This window comes from Acomys russatus, chromosome 8 (assembly GCF_903995435.1).
Source record: "Acomys russatus chromosome 8, mAcoRus1.1, whole genome shotgun sequence".
In the NCBI taxonomy this organism is placed as follows: domain Eukaryota; kingdom Metazoa; phylum Chordata; class Mammalia; order Rodentia; family Muridae; genus Acomys; species Acomys russatus.
This window is the reverse complement of record NC_067144.1, coordinates 40,157,152-40,175,785: the sequence shown is the minus strand read 5'-3', so window position 1 is coordinate 40,175,785 and position 18,634 is coordinate 40,157,152. Positions and strand designations below refer to the sequence as shown.

The 18,634-nt window shown below is 42.7% G+C and overlaps 1 protein-coding gene across 1 annotated transcript in view; it reads left to right on the top strand.

Annotated features, from left to right (window-relative positions):
• St3gal6 (ST3 beta-galactoside alpha-2,3-sialyltransferase 6) overlaps window positions 1–14,359 on the top strand; it is a 55,852-nt gene extending 41,493 nt beyond the window's left edge. Inside the window, exons 7-11 of the mRNA XM_051150097.1 lie at window positions 6,190–6,285; window positions 10,372–10,558; window positions 10,661–10,798; window positions 11,765–11,917; window positions 13,980–14,359. Coding sequence (XP_051006054.1) covers window positions 6,190–6,285; window positions 10,372–10,558; window positions 10,661–10,798; window positions 11,765–11,917; window positions 13,980–14,066 — 661 coding nt within the window. The 3' untranslated portion in view covers window positions 14,067–14,359. The remainder of the gene's footprint in view (window positions 1–6,189; window positions 6,286–10,371; window positions 10,559–10,660; window positions 10,799–11,764; window positions 11,918–13,979) is intronic.
• Window positions 14,360–18,634: the final 4,275 nt, after the last annotated feature.

Below are 18,634 nucleotides of genomic sequence, written 5' to 3'. Positions count from 1 at the left end.
TCCCTTGCTCTAACTTGGGCCTGGTCCCAGGGATATTGCTGTCTCTCGAGTGGAATTTCATCCCTCCCCAGCAAGGAGGAGCACCAGAAACCTTGACATGCTGAACTGCAGCTCCTACTTAAAGTGCACAAACTAGCTTCTCACCCTGCCCCGTGAGATAAAGAATGCCTTTGTCCTGCAGCATAGGTAGTTACACAGTAACTACTACCTATAAATAGCTTTCTAAGGGAAGCACCTGTGTAAGTTGGTTGGCAACTAAATGGGGGGAAGAGTTGTAAAGGCTGCCTTGCTGCTCACTGAAGTGGAATCTATTACGTCAGCTCAACAGAACTGGGTTGGATTGGCCATTAGTGGAGGCAGGGCAGGAGCTGCCTCCCATCCACACTCCATATTCTGCTGAGTGAAAAGGTTGTTTACCTCAAAACCTTTGTAGGGTGGAGGGAACTGAGGGCAAGAGGAAGCAGCGATTCTGCCTCAACAGATGGGTCATTTGTGGGAAGAGTGCAGTGCAACCACTCCACCACCTGTTTTCTATTATCTCTGGGCAGATGTTGAGTAAAGATAGAAGAGCTGGGGCCACGCAGGCTGGAGGAAAGGGCCCTGTCTGATGGAGCAACATGGGAGACAGTGATTTCTGTAGTTCACACAATGGAAAAAAACGGAAATGAGAGGTCAGATCACCAAGCCAAGTTCCTTGAGGTTTTGGGGGAAGCACAACTCCAGAACCTGTCTCCATCTCCAGTCTCTTGCACATTGGCTTAGAGTTTAGCTGCAAGGCTGACTGACTGAATGCTCGTGCAGTTTTTGATCTGCAGCTTTGTGCTTCCTCCTGTAGGGTGGACAGCCTATGGCATCACAGAGTGTAAAGAGTACAACCCTAAGGAGTGCCAGTTTACACCCGAAACTGTCTGAATCAGGTTTCCTGAATTTAGATCAATAGTTCTCAACCTGTGGGTCACGACCCCCATAGGAGTCATATATCAGATATCCTGGATATCGGGGACTTACATTATGATAACCACAGCAAAATTATAAGGTATGAAGTAGCAATGAAATAATTTTATCCGTGGAGGTCACCACACACTTAAGAGGAACTGTATTAAAGGGTTGCAGCATTAGGAAAGTTGAGAGCCATTGGCTTAGACTATACAGAGTCTTAGCATCTTCTGTCTGTGTGTCTGGTTGACAGTTGAATTAGTGGTTCAGTGATGTTAGGATCCAGGACGGACTCTCTCTGGTTCTTTTCTCTTTAAGTATAAGATGGCTGCAGCCCCTCCGACCTTATGCCACCCAGTGTCAATGTCTTAAGCTGAAAGGAAGGGGCAGATCAAAAATATTGTTTTACTTATACCATCCCCTTTACAGGGGCAGAATCTTTCTGAAGGCATATGACAGACTCCCCTACTATCTCATTGGTCATAGATGACAGCCCAGTCATTGTCAAGGATAATGAGCTCCATTGTAGGCTTACAAAAGTTTATTGTAGGCTCCTGGGTTATTGGGAGTGTGACCAGTAGGGTCTGCCATAGATTCTTACACTGAAGATAGAGTGATGTGTTTTGATGTATTATGTTGCCATGGTGAAAAGAGAATACCTAAACCACGGTGGTTTGAAGTAGCAGCAGCTGCAGTTTCTCTGTACTGCACTGGGTAGTGACTCTGCCAGTGGTTTTGCTTCCTCCCTGAATAGTGACTGTTGGTTTTGCCTGATTTGAGACAAAGCAAGCTTTTCATCTGGGGGAAGTGACTCTTAGCCCCATTTCCTCAGCAGCTGTTTAGGTTTTTTTGGTAACAAGTTCAGACACTCTGCAGTTACTTGACTTTGTGGTTAAGAGGCTTGGGGGCCTGTGTATTTCCGTACTTTTTTCCTCCCAGGGTAGAGTAACAGAAACCTGCTTCACACACTTAAAGTGAGTATCAAAGTGCATTTATTTATTTATGTATTATGTATACAGTGCTCTGCCTGTATGTACACTTGCATGCCAGAAGTGGGCATCAGATCACATTATATTTGGCTGTGAGCCACCATGTGGTTGCTGGGAATTGAACTCAGGACCTCTGGAGGAGTTGTCAGTGCTCTTAACCTCTGAGCTGTCTCTCCAGCCTTGAGAACCAAAGTGTTTTTGAAAACACTTGGAGGTGAGGAGCAGTTTAGTCGATGACAGGAGGTAGAAATGACACAATTCTTTCCTTTAGGCGCTCAGAATTCACTGGAGCCACTTGTGCGTGAAGATGGTGTTAAGTAACCAGGAAGAAGTTACGCATGCAGTCACCAGAGGATTCTGGAAATCATTGCTTATATTTAAGGAGCCAGGGCAGCCATATTCCAAAGTCAAGTTCATCAGGAAAAGTGGGAAGTATCAGTTCATTTATAGAACATAAGCATCTGTTTGGGAGAAATGAATTCTGAGATGAGTGATTTGGAAAGTCTGTACCATTTTCTACCGGCCAGTACTGCGGTGGAGCCGTGCATAAGCTGCTACCAGAAAAGAGCCATGCTAGGACCATGCTAAATACCCTGTAGCTTGAGTGAGCTTCATAAAAATATGTGGGTCTCTGTGGTATTCTTTCTGTTGAGGAAAAGTGGGATTCCAGTTGACCGACTTTCCCTTGAAAGGCTTCAAAAGCTATTCCTCCAATCAAGGCCCTTTCTACCTCTGTCTCCTGTAAAGCCGACCAAGAAGAAAACAGAAGGTGGAAATTCCTACATGCATTTCACACTGAAGTGTGATGAGCAGGGACCCCACTTTGTAGGGAGCTATAGAGGATCCTGTAGAAGAGATCTGTCTGAACCCCATATCCCTTGCTCTCTTGGTGTGACATGGTAGGTCTGTGGGAGGTCCAGGACTTGGACTTTGAGGGGCAACCACTGCGGGGTGGCATGACAGCTGGTGGCCATCTTTAATCCATAGGTCATGATGCCACTGATAATCTCGTCAGATAAGAAGGTAGCCTCTGGGCATACTACGATTCAACTTGTCAGTGTGTTGTAGCACCATGGAGCTAGCCCAGTTTGGGATTGAGCCAAGTTACCTCTTCTAGGAATCAGCTTCAGAGCTAGGGCTCATTAGCTAGGAAAGAATCCTTTGTAGAGACCCCAGTGTAAGTCCCAAGGGCCATGCTGGTAGCCTCCACTTCCAGCAGCCCTTGCCCTTGTGTGTGTGGTACAGTGAAGCCTGGTAGTCTGGTACCAGATAGGGACTCCAGGCCACGGTAAAAGCTGGAGTGCCCCCGCTGGGTGCACACCTTTAATCCCAGCACTCTGGAGGCAGAGGCAGACTGATCGCTGTGAGTTCGAGGCCAGCCTTGTCTACAAAGCGAGTCCAGGACAGCCAAGGCTACACAGTGACACCTTGTCTTAAAAAACAAAACAAACAAACAACAAGAACAACAAAAAGATGGAGTCCAACGGTTTATCCCTGAACCTAAAGGGAAGAGGTTCTTCCCTGGATCGAAGCAGAGTTGCAAGTGGCTTCTGGTCTTCCATGAAGGCAGAGGGCTTAGGCTGCTGCTGATAGATGCTCCTCCTCACCTCCATTCAGGCTGTCTCATGGAAACAGCTGTTGTTCCTACCCTCTCTGTTCTGAGCCATCCTCTTGGCACACAGCCTTGCTTAGGACTTCCAGCGGGGAGGTAGAGCCAGCCTCACCAGGTCAGCCTGGGAAAAAACTGACCCTGAGGTCCTCAAGAGGGGATTGCTCCCTGTGGAGGGCATTTATGGGATGGAGCTCCTGGGGATAAGCGGGGGGAGGGGGTTGATGGAGGGGAGGTGTTTGAATATCCAGTGGTGGCCCCCCTTCAAGCAGGGAAAAGGAGAACTTTGGTAAGCTGGGCTTCCTGCAGTTTCTATTAAGGTCATACTTGTTTATATAATCCTCTAGAGGCAGGTTACATTCTTAAAACATACAGACGGAAAAGACACCTTCAGAACATATTGTAGAGTACCCATGATGTGACGTTTTGTGGGCACAATTTTTACAAATTGGGCAATGTCCCCTGTCCGACAGCCATTTGAAAACAAACAAACCACTTGCTGTTGCTTGTTCTTATCTACTGAGGCAGACACTGGTGCAGGCAGAACTGATAGAGTGTGTTAAGGGTGTTCATGAGAGAGGGACTGGTGAGATGGCTTATTGGGTAAAGGTGCTCACTGCCAATCATGGTGACCTGTGTTCAATCATCAGCACCCACATGATGGAGAGGGAGACCCCCCCCCCATAAATTGTCCTCTGATCATATTTGTGCCCGACTACCACCACACATGTGGGGGGATAGGGAGAGAGCGGGGCACAGGGTGAGGGGGCGGAGGGGGGAGAGAGAGAGAGAATTCTATTACAGAACGCATACATCATTTCTTAGCCCAGGCTGGTTCTTTTAAAATGTTTCCCAACTCCGACATTCTCTGCGTTTAATTATTACTCTCCATTTGTACAGTTTTGCTACACATTAAAAAAAAAACCTTAAAACTTTTGAGGTTGACTAGTCTGCTGCTGTCTTGAGAAACAAATTTGTCTCTTAGACTTGGCCTGCTGTGAGGACTAGGGAGGGGCCCTTCAGACTCTTCTTTGCAGCCTTGTCTCCTAGCGAAGGTTCCTTATTTCCTGGGCCTAATGGACAGTGGTCAGAGCAAGAAAAACCCCAGGCCAGGGTTGCATTAGCTGAGGGTCCATTCTGTGTTCCCCGGGGCGGTGTGTGTGTGTGTGTGTTGACTGTGGCCTGCAGAAAGAAGTCCCCTTTGTGCTCCCCTTAAGGCTTTCAGAAGCAGGGTAAGCAAGCATCGTGTTCAGGTGAAACATCAAGAAGCAGTCTGTGTTTGAGACTGTGAAGTGAGCTCAGGCAGGGTACAGAGAGCTGCTCCTCCTCTACCACATTCCAAACTGGCCATTTCCACACTTGTGTGATGCAAGAGAAAGCCAGGGCTAGATAAGGAGTGGGGAGTACTGGCTTAAAACGTAGATAGCGAAGTAATGTGAGCTGTGCTTGTACCCGCAAGCGCGTGCTGATGGAACATCTTGGTACCCTGGAAGTTTGGAACCCAACGCTAGCTCCACCTGATTGCAGTTTGGACTTTGAATGCTACGTATGTTTTTTGTTGTTGTTGTTTTGTCTTTGTTGTTGTTCTTGTTTTTTCTTGCAAATGTATTTCTTCATTTGTCTGTCAGGAGATAATCAGGCTTCTCTTTAAACTGGTGATTCTAAGGGTCCCAAAAGGAAATATACATGTGCAAGAGCCACTAAGGGTTAATATGAAAGTGATAAACTTTCCCCAGTAGCATAATTGCCATGGACCTGCTCAGTCAGGTATAGGTTCTTCAGGTCAGGAGTTCTTGAAGCATCAGTGGGCAGAAGATAGGCGAGTGACAAACAGAGGTGCTGTTTGAATCTGAGTGTATTTTGCAGGCAAACGAGCTAGGTTTTTATACACATTTTGAAACGGGAGTGTTTTTTCATGGTTACATTTTTTTGTCCATACAATTCAAAATACAGGATGCAGAGTAATAATGTCATCATCAATCTTGAAAAATCATTCGTAAGTCATTAGATTGGTATCAGTGCATGTGCCCTCTTTATCAAAGGCCAATATTCTCTTATTATGCCAAACATCTGTGAGTCAAGACAGTTTTTTTTTCCTTAGCTCTTCCGCTACTATCTGGAGTTTACTTAAACACTTTATTTGTAAGTCATAATATGAACTATGATTAATTCTTAGCTACATTTTTATTAATAAGTGGGATGGAACTTAGTGATAAACTTGTCTGAATGGCCCTTGGCTGCATTTTCAAGTTAAGGGTCTCCTAGCAACACAGTTATGTCAGAAAAGTCCTTGATAAGAAAGTAAAAACAAAGGCAGAAAGAGAAAACAGCCAGGATGTTCCAAAACAATGAAAAAAAAAAAAAGCTGCAATCAGTTACTCCTGGCAGGGGCATCAGACCCGTTTCCAGGAGGCTCTCCCTTGGGTAGGGGTCATCGCCTCGGGTTCTATGGTAACATTTGTCACACAGATTCCACTGGAGGGGTCGTGACAGTTTTTCTTGAATCTCTGGACCGAGGCACAGCTGGTTCTTCTTCTTCTTCTTAGATGTCCAGTGAAATTTAACTTAGTCCCAGAAAGCAGGAACATTGTTTTGTAATCACTCCATTTCATAAATGTCATTACTCAATCTTTCACTTATCTATTTGCCCAACAGACAGCCGTGTAAAAGATGTGTGGTGGTTGGTAATGGTGGAGTACTGAAGAACAAGACGTTAGGAGCAACAATCGACTCTTATGATGTAGTAATAAGGTAAAATTATCTCCTATTTGCTAACCTAGAATTGCTTGAAAACAATGTAGCTTCCTGCTCTAGGCCAGCTGTGTTTCAAAAATGACCATTTTGTGCAGCTGATTGTACAGCTTTCTGCCTTGGTTGCTGACTCCAATAAATTAGATTTCAGGTCACTGATTTAGCAAATATCTAATAAGTCCAGTTAATATGCCAGGGACAAATCTCGCCACCGGGGAGACCAGGGAGTGATAAGCGTATTCCTGTACCTTGGGGTGTTTACATTCTAAAGGAAAAGGGAAAAACTGATTAAACACTTAGGAAGATGTCTTTAATATAGACAAAAGAGATGATAAGGAATTATCAAATGACTACTTGGGAAAGGGTACCATGTAGAGGAGAGGTTTAAGCTGGACCAAGGGGCCCATATAGGACTAACTATATGAAGACAGTGGAGGAGTGGTCAGGACAGAGAGAATATGTACTGCGGGCTGTCGTGAGGCGGAGACTCAGATAGCCCAAGCTTAGGACAGCGGTCTAAGCAGAGGCTGAGGATGCGGGCAAAGAACAGGCTATGTGGGACTTTGAAGATTAGAAGATTACATTTTAATGTGAAGGCCGTTAGGAGCTTTGGAAGCCTTCTAGGTAGGAGGTTAATGAGATATGGTTCTGTCTGGAAAGCATCCTGGCTGCAGTAGACAGTGGAACATGAGGGACAAGGCAGGGTACGAGGCATCAAAGGAAGTTGCGGTATTTAGGGTGTAGTTGCTTGGGCAGAGTTGTCATGGAAGAGGAGGGGGAGTGGACAGACTGAAGCTAGGTTACAAAGGGGTGTCAGGATTTGCTGCTTTATTAGATGTGACAAGTACTGCAAATAAAGGAAGCAAAGGGCACCCCTGTAGGTTTTCAGCCCCGTCGATCGGCTAGGGTTACAGAATCCTTTAACAAGTTTGTGAGAGACAGGTTTAAGCTCAGGTTCAGGCTCAGAGGAAAGTAAAAATTTCTTTTTTTTTTTTTTCTTTTAATTTTATTTATTTATTATGTATATAGTGTCCTGCCTGCATGTACACCTGTAAGCTAGAAGAGGGCACCAGATCACATTACAGATGGTTGTGAGCCACCATGTGGTTGCTGGGAATTGAACTCAGGACCTCTGGAAGAGCAGTCAGTGCTCTTAACCTCTGAGACATCTCTCCAGCCCCAGAAAATTAAAAAAAAAAAAAAATATTATGACATTAGCTTTGAGATGTTTTTGAGATATGTAGTAGGTAAGTGGGCAGTCACATAAAAAAGTTAAACTTCAATAGTGAGTGGCCTATGAGTTTTATTTCAGTCAATGGCTTCGTGATATTTCCCAGGGAGAGACAGAGAGACACAGCCTGGCACTAAGGTTTGGAGCTCTTTTTTTTTTTTTAAAGATTTATTTATTTATTATGTTTACAGTGTTCTGCCTGCATGTGTGCCTGCAGGCCAGAAGAGGGCATCGGATCTCATTACAGATGGTTGTGAGCCACCATGTGGTTGCTGGGAATTGAACTCAGGACCTCTGGAAGAGCAGTCAGTGCTCTTAACCTCTGAGACATCTCTTCAGCCCAGCGTTCTTAAGACTTAGAGGTAGAACAAGAAAAAAGCATGCTCCACCAGTGAAGGATGAAGAAAATGAGGTGACCCCAGTTGCCAACAAGAGGGCTGAGTGTTTTACAAGCGATATCAGCTGGGTCGTAATTATGATAAAAAATCATGCAAGGGCAGAAGAGGCTCAGCTGGATTATCAACCTGTACAGCCAGAAGCCCAGCTGGAATGGATTGAGGAAAGAATGACAGAAAAAGAGAGGGACAAACCACTATAGTCAACAACTGAGAAATGTTCTGAGTAGTTTAAAAATGAGCTGGGCCTTGGAGGTGGTTACAGAATCTAAGAAGGCATACAGTTAAAGCGATTGAAATGAATAGTGAGCCTGGTATAATAAAAAGAGGCCATAGCAAACCAGCCACTGGGCAAAATGTCCTCATTTCTACCACAGAATTCTGCCTAAAAAAGGGCAAGCTTGGATGCAGGCAGAGTCAATGGTCAAACTCTTGACAAGGCTAAGCAAGTCCTCACTAGTTTCTGCCTCACAAATATGTCTGTCAGATATATTGAGCCTGAAGGCTGAAGATGATGCTCCAATGTTATAGTGATTTTGGGTCACTGTTCAGATAGCAAACTGTCTCTGTCATCTTCTCACTAGGGAAGCTGCTAACCTGCACTTCCTGTTTACTCAGATAATAGGTTTATTCCTTCTCAAGTCTCTGGGGTGGAAGACCAGATAGGTTAGTTTTACAATGAAGCTTAGTTTTTTAGGGGTTAAGATGTTTTTAGGTCTAGATGGATGTTTTAAGTTGATAAAGAAGAGATATGATAGATATTGATTTACATTCAGAATTTTAGACTCACCAAGATAGGAAAGATGTTTTCTTCAAGGCTGCCAAATACAAAGAGCCAAAACACTAAGAATGTAACATTTATATAATTCCTGATCGTTTCATGGTTCTTCTTGATGTAGGTAGTTTATTTTATATATGTATATATGTGTGTGTGTGTGTATGTGTGTGTATGTGTGTGTATGTGTGTGTGTGATAATATAAATGTATGTGTAAAAATATTTAATAAAAAGAATAAAAAAAAGAGGCCATAGGAGTAAAAGCTCCAGGGTGATTCATTTTCTGCAATGGGAAGGAGACCTATGACTATGGCTAGAGCTACAGTCTGATACAGAGTGTGGAGGGAATACCTCTCCTACCTCTATTGTCTGAATGGAAGAGAAATAAGGTTCTACTCTGGGTAATAGTCTCCCTTTCCAGCTCTCCCCCTCTCCCTCGTGTGTGTGTGTGTGTATACACGCACATGTGTGCGCGTTAGAAGTAGCTTTAAGCAGCCATTGTACTAGTGTACACTGGGAAGGCCTTGCGGTGTGTCTGGAGGTTGCTTGGGTCATAAGCTGACTTCCGCATAGCAAGGTCATCCTACTTTTGCTTTATTACTCTTTTGAAGAAGCTGTAGTAATGTATAAAACAATCGGATTTATTCATTTCCTCACGTACAGACGTTTAACTCTGAGAAATTTTAGAACCTCGGTAAGTCTTCGTAAGGAAATACCATGAGTCCATTCTGAAAGAAAGCCCCTTCGGGTGTCTTGCATTACATAGAGTTGGTGGCAAAAGGGTAAAACAGTATTTATCCTCCCAGGGGGACATTGTTTTAGAAACAAAGCAATTTTTTAGAGTGTGTGCACAGTGAGTGTCTAACCTTGGCCATAAACTTACACTAACCCAGCAGTAGATCTTTTGCAGTGTTTTTAGTTCAGTTGCAAAAGGCATTCATCTATTTGTGCTGAGTGGTACATATTTTTTTTTTTTTAATGGGGTTAATTTCAGAATACTTAAAGACAAATAAAATAAGGATTTACTTTTATTTTATGAGTATTTGCCTGCATGTATGTACACACACACAGTGTATATGTCTGGTCCCTATGGATACCAGAAGAGGGCACTGGGATCCGCTAGAACCAGAGTTAGGGTTGGTTGTGGGCCAGCACGTGGGTGCTGGGAACTAAACTTTAGTCTTCTGGAAGAACACCAAATGCTCTTAACCACTGAGCCATCTATCCAGCCCAGAACACAATTTCAATGGGTTTTCATGCTAGGCTCAGATGTGATTCTTCATGCGATCAGTCATGTAGGTGTACATCCACCTATTTTGGGGCTGTGTAGCCTGTAGGCATATAACTTCCTCAGGACCTCAGGGGTATTAGCAGTAAAGCCAAGGTGGGTTATCCACCATGGTCTCTTTCAACTGTAATCATTCTGTGGTTCTGTATTCTCATTTCTTTTAGTCATGTGCAGGTCAGACTGAATGAATGTTACAATTGGTTTCTGAGTACAGATGACTGTCTTATGAAAAAGAATTATTTCCCTGGTCATTACTGCAAAATGTTAATCAGTTGTCTTGGGGCTCCAGAGTGCAGGAATAATGATGATGCCTGTCCAACTCTGAAGCCCCAGGACTTGGTGAAAAAGGCTTGTACTCCACTCACGCTGTATATGTTGTCGTCTTAATACCCACAGAATGAATAATGGTCCTGTGTTAGGACATGAGGAGGAAGTTGGGAGAAGAACAACCTTCAGGCTTTTTTATCCAGAGTCTGTCTTTTCGGACCCCACTCACAACGATCCCAATACTACAGCGGTCCTCATTGTTTTTAAGCCACAGGATTTAAGGTGGCTGTTGGAAATACTGATAGGTAAAAACATAGTAAGTCTGCAAAACTATTTAGCTTCAGATTGCTTTCAATATTTTTCCCCCTTAAAATAAAATACATTCGCAGCGTCCCATTTTCCATGTCCTTTATTTCAGAACACTAATGGTTTTTGGAAGAAACCAGCCTTAAACCTGATCTATAAACGATACCAAATCAGAATATTAGATCCATACATTACCAGAGAAGCAGCTTACCACCTGCTCCAATTTCCCACAAAGTTTCCCAAAGGTGAGGTACGTATGTATCATCACATTGTTTCAAATTAAAGATCCAGCCAAGGGCACAAAGGAACATTAGAGCTTTCAGGGACTGCTAAGGACCATGGCTCAGATGGTATTTTCTTAGGACTACAAATGAATTCCTGAAATTAGACACCAGATGGATATTATCTGATGTTCGATGGGTTGGAAAAGACATGCCCTTAATCACGAAGTGTGTACTTTGGGTTTCATTTGTCTTTGTACAACCTTCACAAGCTCTTTCCCCAAAATGCCCAATAATTCATTTCTTAGTGCCTCGTCTTCAGTGTTGTAGAGCAAGGCCACCATGACCAGTGGGTTGGTCAGCAGCCTTGTGTGCAGAATAGCTTCAGGGCAAGCATGGAACTTTTCAGTGTACAAAGAAGTGTTTCAGGCCCTCTGTGTTAGTGAACTTCATGCTGTATGAAATGCCAGAGGTATACCGCTGATGAAGAAGTGGCTTTCTTAGCTCAGCTTTGGAAGTTCCTATCATATGTTGGAAGGTGACACACCACTGTGGGAGTGTGTTAGAGTGCTCTCCTCCAAAGGCTGGAAAGACGGAGAGGGAAAAAAAAAAAAAAATGTAGATCACGAGCCCGAAAGTTACTGAAAGGAGGGTCCTGACTTTTTGTTGATATTCTCAATTCTCCAAAGGTTTTGTCTTTTCCATGGGAGCTGGATTCATGATGTCTCTTTTTTGTTCAAACACAGCATAGTACACTTCACAGCTGCCCTCTGATCTAAAGCTGCAGCTGTAGTTTATCTTAGAGGCCTTCCACGAGATCAACCATAGTGTATGTCCTTTTCAGAGTAATGTGGGGCTTGAGTCTTAGGGTGCAATGATGGCTTAATTCTGTTCTTTTTAATCTTTAGAAATCATTTTCATCAGACTAGGCCAGCCAACTAGGTTTGGGAAGAATGCAGCTTACTTGTATTTCTAAGCTTCTCCTTTCTCCTTAGAAACCCAAACACCCTACGACAGGAATCATTGCCATCACAATGGCATTTCACATATGCAGTGAAGTTCACATCGCTGGTTTCAAGTACAATGTTCACAGCCCAAACAGTCCTTTACACTACTATGGGAATGCCACCATGTCTTTGATGAGCCAGGTAATTGTTCTGTTAGTTTAAAAAAAACCCTTACTTTTAAAATTATGTGTACTGCGTTCACATTTGTAGGTGCATATATGTGTGGGTGTCTAGGGGCCAGAGGTCAATGTCAAGTGTTACTCCTCACCTTGTTTAACAGTTTCTCACTGGTACAGAATTGACAAAGCCATCTAGGCTGTCTGGCCAGCCAGAGATCAGTCTGTCATCACCTGTCCAGTGTTGGGATCACAAGTATGATCACAGTCACCATGCCTAGCTTCTTAGACACGTGCTGGAGGTGGAACTCGGGTCTTTGCGTATACCTTTACCACCTGAATTTTGTCTCTAGCTGCCTATGGGTTTTCACACTCTTGACCTCCCAAAGGCTAAAACCAAGATTCTGGTCCAGAGGCCGTTTTACTTACAGAAGCAGTTTCTAACTTGTGGGTCTTAGATTCTTTGGATAGCCTCATGGTGATTGTTGTTTTATCAACCCACAATAGAGACTGAGTCTTATTTTAGATTTCTTTCTTTTTTTTAAAACAATATTTAATATAATTAACTGTTGTGTCTGAGACACAGGAACTCACCAAATCATCACTATGGCCATGGTAATTATGTTCATATTTCTAGTTAAGTAGACAAGGTGGTCTAGAGACATGTGACCCTACTAAAGTCTTCAAGATGACAATGCAGCTGACTTTAAAAAACTTTATTTATTTATATAATGCATATAAATGTCCTATCTGCATGTACACCCGCAGACCAGAAGAGGACATGAGATCGCATTATAGATCGTTGTGAGCCACCAGGTGGTTGCTAGGAATTGAACTCAGGACCTCTGGAAGAGCAGCCCGTGCTCTTATCCACTGAGCCAACTCTCCAGCCTGCAGCAGACCTCTTTATAAGGTCATGATCCTTTTGGTCAGACACTGATACTGGTAGACTTGACCTTGACAGTCAAGTTTTGAATGTGAAAGAATCTCCTACTTTTGTAGTCCCTAATGATATACCATAAATGACACAAAAATATGTTTAAAACCTTGGCATATGAGTGATTTGCTATAAAGTATATGGCGATAGCTCACGAAATCAGTCCTGTTAAATAACCCCTGAATATCTCAGAGCTGGGGAGGTGATATTCATGTTGGATTTTACTGCTGTCTTTTGTTCCTCTTACATGAAACCAAATGTTTAAGCTTGGAACGAATTTTGAGCTTTTTCTTTAGCTCTAATTTCCTACAGCACTTGTGGAATATTAAAACAAGACCAGTATAGTGAAGCAACTTCCTGGGGTTATCAAGAGAAAAGATTTAAAAAAAAAATTTTTTTTGTGGTGCTGTATGGTGCCAGGCAGACACTCAACTACTAAGCCTCACACCCAGCTCCAGACTCGCTAGTTTTGCAGTATGAGGAACAGAACTCAGGCATTCAGGAGGCTAAGCAAATGCCCTCCAACTGAGCTAACATCTCTGACCTCTTCAAACATATCTTGGGGCAGGGACTCCTTTTGTAAGCCAGGCTGGCCTTCACCAGTGAGTCTCCTGCTTCTCCTTGTCAAACAGCTAGAATTGTATGCACTGCACAACCGTGTCAGGCTCAGATTTGTTGTTTTAAACGTGGAAGCAGGAGGGTCACACAGAAAGTGTGATCCCACCCAGGCTATAAGAAATTCTGTTTTTTTGTTTGTTTGTTTGTTTGTTTTGTTTTTTGAGACAGGGTCTCTCTGTGTAGCCTTGGCTGTCCTGGACTTGTTTTGTAGATTAGGTTGGCCTCGAACTCACAGCGATACGCCTGCCTGCACCTCCCGAGTGCTGGGATTAAAGGCGTGTGCCACCACACCAGGCGGTGCTACTCTTATATTGCACATTCTGACTTTAAGTTTTTGGTCTCTCTATAAAAGTTCACTATTCCAGGTGAAATATAGGTGGAAAGTGAGACTTAGGGGAAGTTCTTGAGCAAAATCCATGTAAATTGTTACTGACATCTGAGCTTATTGTGAGGAACTTTTGCCATGCAGAGTATCTTTGATAATGTCTGGATAGTAGGACTGATGCCAATCCTATTTCATTTTCTTTTTCAGAATGCCTATCACAATGTGACTGCCGAACAGCTTTTTTTAATGAACATTATACAGAAAAAAATGGTAATCAACTTGACTCAAGATTGACCATACAGATTGAAAAGATGATGCTAAACAGTATTAGTTTTATTTTTGTACTGCGAAGTTTAGTTTATTTTTAAATATGTTGAACTTATCAAATAATTATGTATATTAAGTCTGTTGCTGCCTGGTGATTTATAACCACCAGCTTAATTTCTATGAATGTATTTATGAAAAATAACAAAAAACCTTTTAGTTAAGATATCAGGGAAACATGTAAAGTTTGATTATGTTGTTTTTAAAACAAGCTGGTGTTTTATTTTAATATGCCCTTTTGTAGTTCCTTCATCTGAAGAGTTCTAGGCGATTTAGTTGACTTCACTAGTTCTGATAGTCTTGTGCCATTTTGAGATGTTTATTAAGATTTGTATTCCTGGGCATGTGACTGGGAGTCAGGTGCAGAAAACTGGAACACACTGGCTATGGAAGCCCATGGTGTTTGTAGTGGTTTAATTAAGTCCCCTTGCAATTAATTAAACCACTAATAACCTGCTGTGTTAGGGAGGAAACCATAGCTTTATACATGCTAGAAAAGCACTCTTACCCTGATGAACATCCTGACATTTTGCTTTTTTTTGGGGGGGGGGTGGGGGGGGGGGGTGGGGGAAGACAGGTTCTTACTATGTAGCCTAGGATGGCCTTGAACTTGGTTCTCTTGCCTCAGCTGCCCAAATTCTGGGATTACAGCTATGTGCCACTGTGCCCTACAGCACTATTTTTCAAATAAAACACAACAAAGTTTTTTTAGACAGGGACTATGTAGCTCTGGATGGCTTAGAAACCACTATGTAGTCCAGCCTGGCCTTGTGCTCTAAGTTGAACCTGCCTCTGCCTCCAGAATGCTGGGATTAAAGGTGTATGTCAGTTGAACTGTTCAAAAAAAGGTTATCAAGGTCAAGAATGAGAAAACTTACTTTCCCAGTTTAATGTATTCACTAAATTTAAACGTTTATTTGAAGCAAATTAGAAAAGTAAAACAATGCAAGTAAAGCCTTAAGATTTGAGTATGGGAAAAATATCCTATTTCACATGACTAATTTTAGCCTTCAATGAAGCATTTCAGGTACATGAGAGAAAAGTGATGAGACAAACAAAGGCTAGCCCTGTTGGGGCAAGTTTGCCCTTTCAACTGTTAATATGCACAACCAAAGGCTAATGTGAGTACAGTGGGAAGGGAAACAACAGTAGATAAGAGGGCACATTCAAATACTGTCAGAACCCTCAGTCAGTGAAGAATTACTGTCCTTTGAATGGTAAGCATTATTGGAAGTGTTGATATTACTTGCACCCAACCTGCCTCCCTAAAGAGAGTACATATAAAGAGTGAAATACCAGAAGAAGAGTAAACGAAATACTGAAAACCAGCTTGTAAACAGGCGGGTGACTCAGTTGCTGATTGGTTGGGATCTGATAGTGAGGCCGGCTCACTGGCAGTGTCCAGCTGGGCACCAGGTGACTATTTGTTCATAGGGTGTTTCCCTTCTACTACACAGCTGTAAGGAGCTGGGCTGTGCACATGCACTACGTTAGTGAGTCAGGCTTGAGCAGGGTGGAGCTGGCACAGGGAAGGGAGAGAGCAAGAAGAGAAAAATATTGGCCATAAAATGCAACTGTTGCCAACATAGAGAAATTTGGCATTCTATAGAGTATGGTGTCAAGGTTGTTTTATTTTAATCCAAATAATCTGAGAAACACACACACACACACACACACACACACACACATATATATAATTTATTAAAAACACATTAGAATCTCACTATTTTCAACAGCCTAAATTCTAGCAACATATACAAATATTAAGTGACTACAGTACATGCCGAGGTAAGAAAAATACATTCTGGGAGAATATAACTGACACTCAAGCCATTTTCACTTCCTCTGCATTTCAATACATGTTTTATTTTTACCATTCCCAGTGCCAAAAATGAAAAATGAGAGAAACTACACACAAGTTGGACTAAATGAGAATTGGTGCCACAGCTAACCTAAACACTCCATAACCATCCAATTCCCTAGAGTTTGCAGTTTAGGGACTTCAAGTTCAACCCAAAGGTAGAATTTACAACTCGTTTTTTTTTTTATACAGAGCCCTGTCAGTTCTCCATGGAGGATCTGGAACCTTCCAGTGTCCCCCATAATCTCTGGGTTCTTTCTAGTGGTCTTGTCTGCCTTTGTTTGCTGCTCCCCTTCGCTGCTCTCCAGGTGATGACGCAGAACCAAGGCACAGAAGCTCCCACTCCATCCCTGGCCGCAGCTTTGTGGCTATGCCCACTTTTAATGCTTCACCCTCGGGGACAGGGAGAGGAGAAATACACACAGAACACACCGTAGCTGTCCTGACTGCATAAATTCTCTATGTGAATAGCGAGTAAAACCATTGTTCAATGGAAAGTGCAAATAGTGAAACAAGAATTAAATAACTGCACTAGGCCTGGCACGTTCAACAGGAACTGCTTGGATCCACAAACAGCATTTAATAAAACACAATTTTTTTCTGTGCTGGTTCCAAGGATCAAGTGTAACGGCCAAATCAGTGTAATTTTCTGAAACATCCAAAGGCTGCACTTGCCAACTGCTGTCTAAATTTCTATACTCATATTAGGAAACAAAAACCTAATAAGCCACAGTGACTTAAGTATTGAATATTTCAAGCAAAGAATTAAAAAAAAAAAAAAAAGTAAGGTGTTTGGTCAAAAAGTGGTTACTTTCACATTTTACTTGATTGTCCACACATAAGTGACTAAGAAGCTAAGATAATCTATAACACCAACACTAAAAAGGGCAAGGACAAAACCAGAAAAAAATCATTTGAATCAGGCTCAGCTCTTTATCTGCAAAGTAAAAATATATAAAAATAACCAGGTATTTCATGAAAACCATGGGCAGAGCTCAAGGACAGCACAGTGGCCACTGGAATCGAGCCTTACAATACACATCTCATAAACAAACCTGGCCTCACTTTGCTTTTGAAAAGTTCTGGGGAGAAGTCGACCTGGGACACACAGTTATACAAGATGGCAGGCTTCTTTGGGAAAATGACTTCTTCACCTTCACAATGTCTCTTAAAGCTTCCAGCAGGAATCTGACTCAACTGAACTCTACTCTGTGTCCTAAGCATGAATAAAAATAAAATGGCAAAGGGTTTGCTTTGTCCCACCTGGGAAGGGACACCTGCGTCATGTGCTCTACACATTCTTATGTGTTTGTGTACAAGTTCAACACCTGTGCTTTGTTACCTTGAAACAAAATGTGTGCTGATTTTTCAACAAGTGAGATCGTGTCTCAAAGTCTGCAAGAAAAAAGGCAAATTACAATAAAAGCAACAAAAGTTCTATGAGGAGGTGGCTGGGAACCTGCAGGAACAAACAGTTCTGTCTCTGAAGCAATACTGATGTTCTTGTCAATACTGTTTACCTCTATCCAAAGTTAGTGCACATTGACAATACGATAACCTGGATGGTACAAGCTGAGAAAAATGCCTAGGACCTGATGGCTAAGTATACTTTAAAACTAAAATACAAATAGGTTTGTAGAGATAGGGAGTTGTGTTTACATCTGATGTGCTTCTTCAGTTATCTTGCCAGCCTATAATACCAGAAAACAGTTTCTGTACGACAGGCTAATACACTGAAATATCTAATTTACTCTACCTGAAACATGTACAAGGCAGGTCATGTTCAAGCAGTGGCAAGCAGGCTGCTGGGAAGAATCACATATAACTCAGACGCTAGCGCATCTGTCAACCTGCTCTGACAGGATTGGTTGGGCCTCTTCCCAGACAGAAGGCAGAATCACACAGACCTGAAGGATGCATGTTGCTCCTTTTTCTTTCTGTAGTGCTGGGGATTGAACCTGGGGCCTCACCATGCCCTAAACCACTAAGACATGCCCCACCCCTTATTTTGAGATAGGATTTTCTGCGTGGTCTAAGTTAGGCCTAAACTCACTCTGTAGACCATAACACATTGAACTTGGGGTGCTCTTGCCTCAGCCTCCCATATACTTGGGATTGCAGGCCTGAGCCAACGGGCCTGGCTCATGTTCATTTTCTTTTTCTTACAATGATTTACTGAAGAAAATTAAAAAGTATTTGACTAAAATTACAAAACACCTTGGGACTCACAGAAAAATTGTGCATTTGGGCTTGTGCAAATAAGGCAAAGGAGGCTAAGTTTTAGTCTCCCTTTAATTTTTTCCCTAAAGGAATTCACATATTACTTCAGAATAAAGCAGAAGGACCCTTTATAGCTTTTCTGGATGGTAAGTTGCTTCTCTCCCATCTCATGTGGAGAAGTGTACTTAAAGACAGGAAAGAATGGTTTCCTGTGACTACCTACTGAAAAGGAGGCCGCCTGCATTTATGAACACAAGGTGGATGGAGCAAGGCCACAAAGGTCCTGGGTGGGACAAACAGAGGTGAGACCAGGTCCTGTACCATGAGGTGTTAATGCTGTCAAAAGTGTCATCAAACAAGAAGTCAGTCCCCCAGCTCACTGCAAGGCAGTTACTCTAAGTATGCACTGCTCTAGGGAATAGAGATGTACTCGGCTGTCACTAGAACAGTCCTGTTG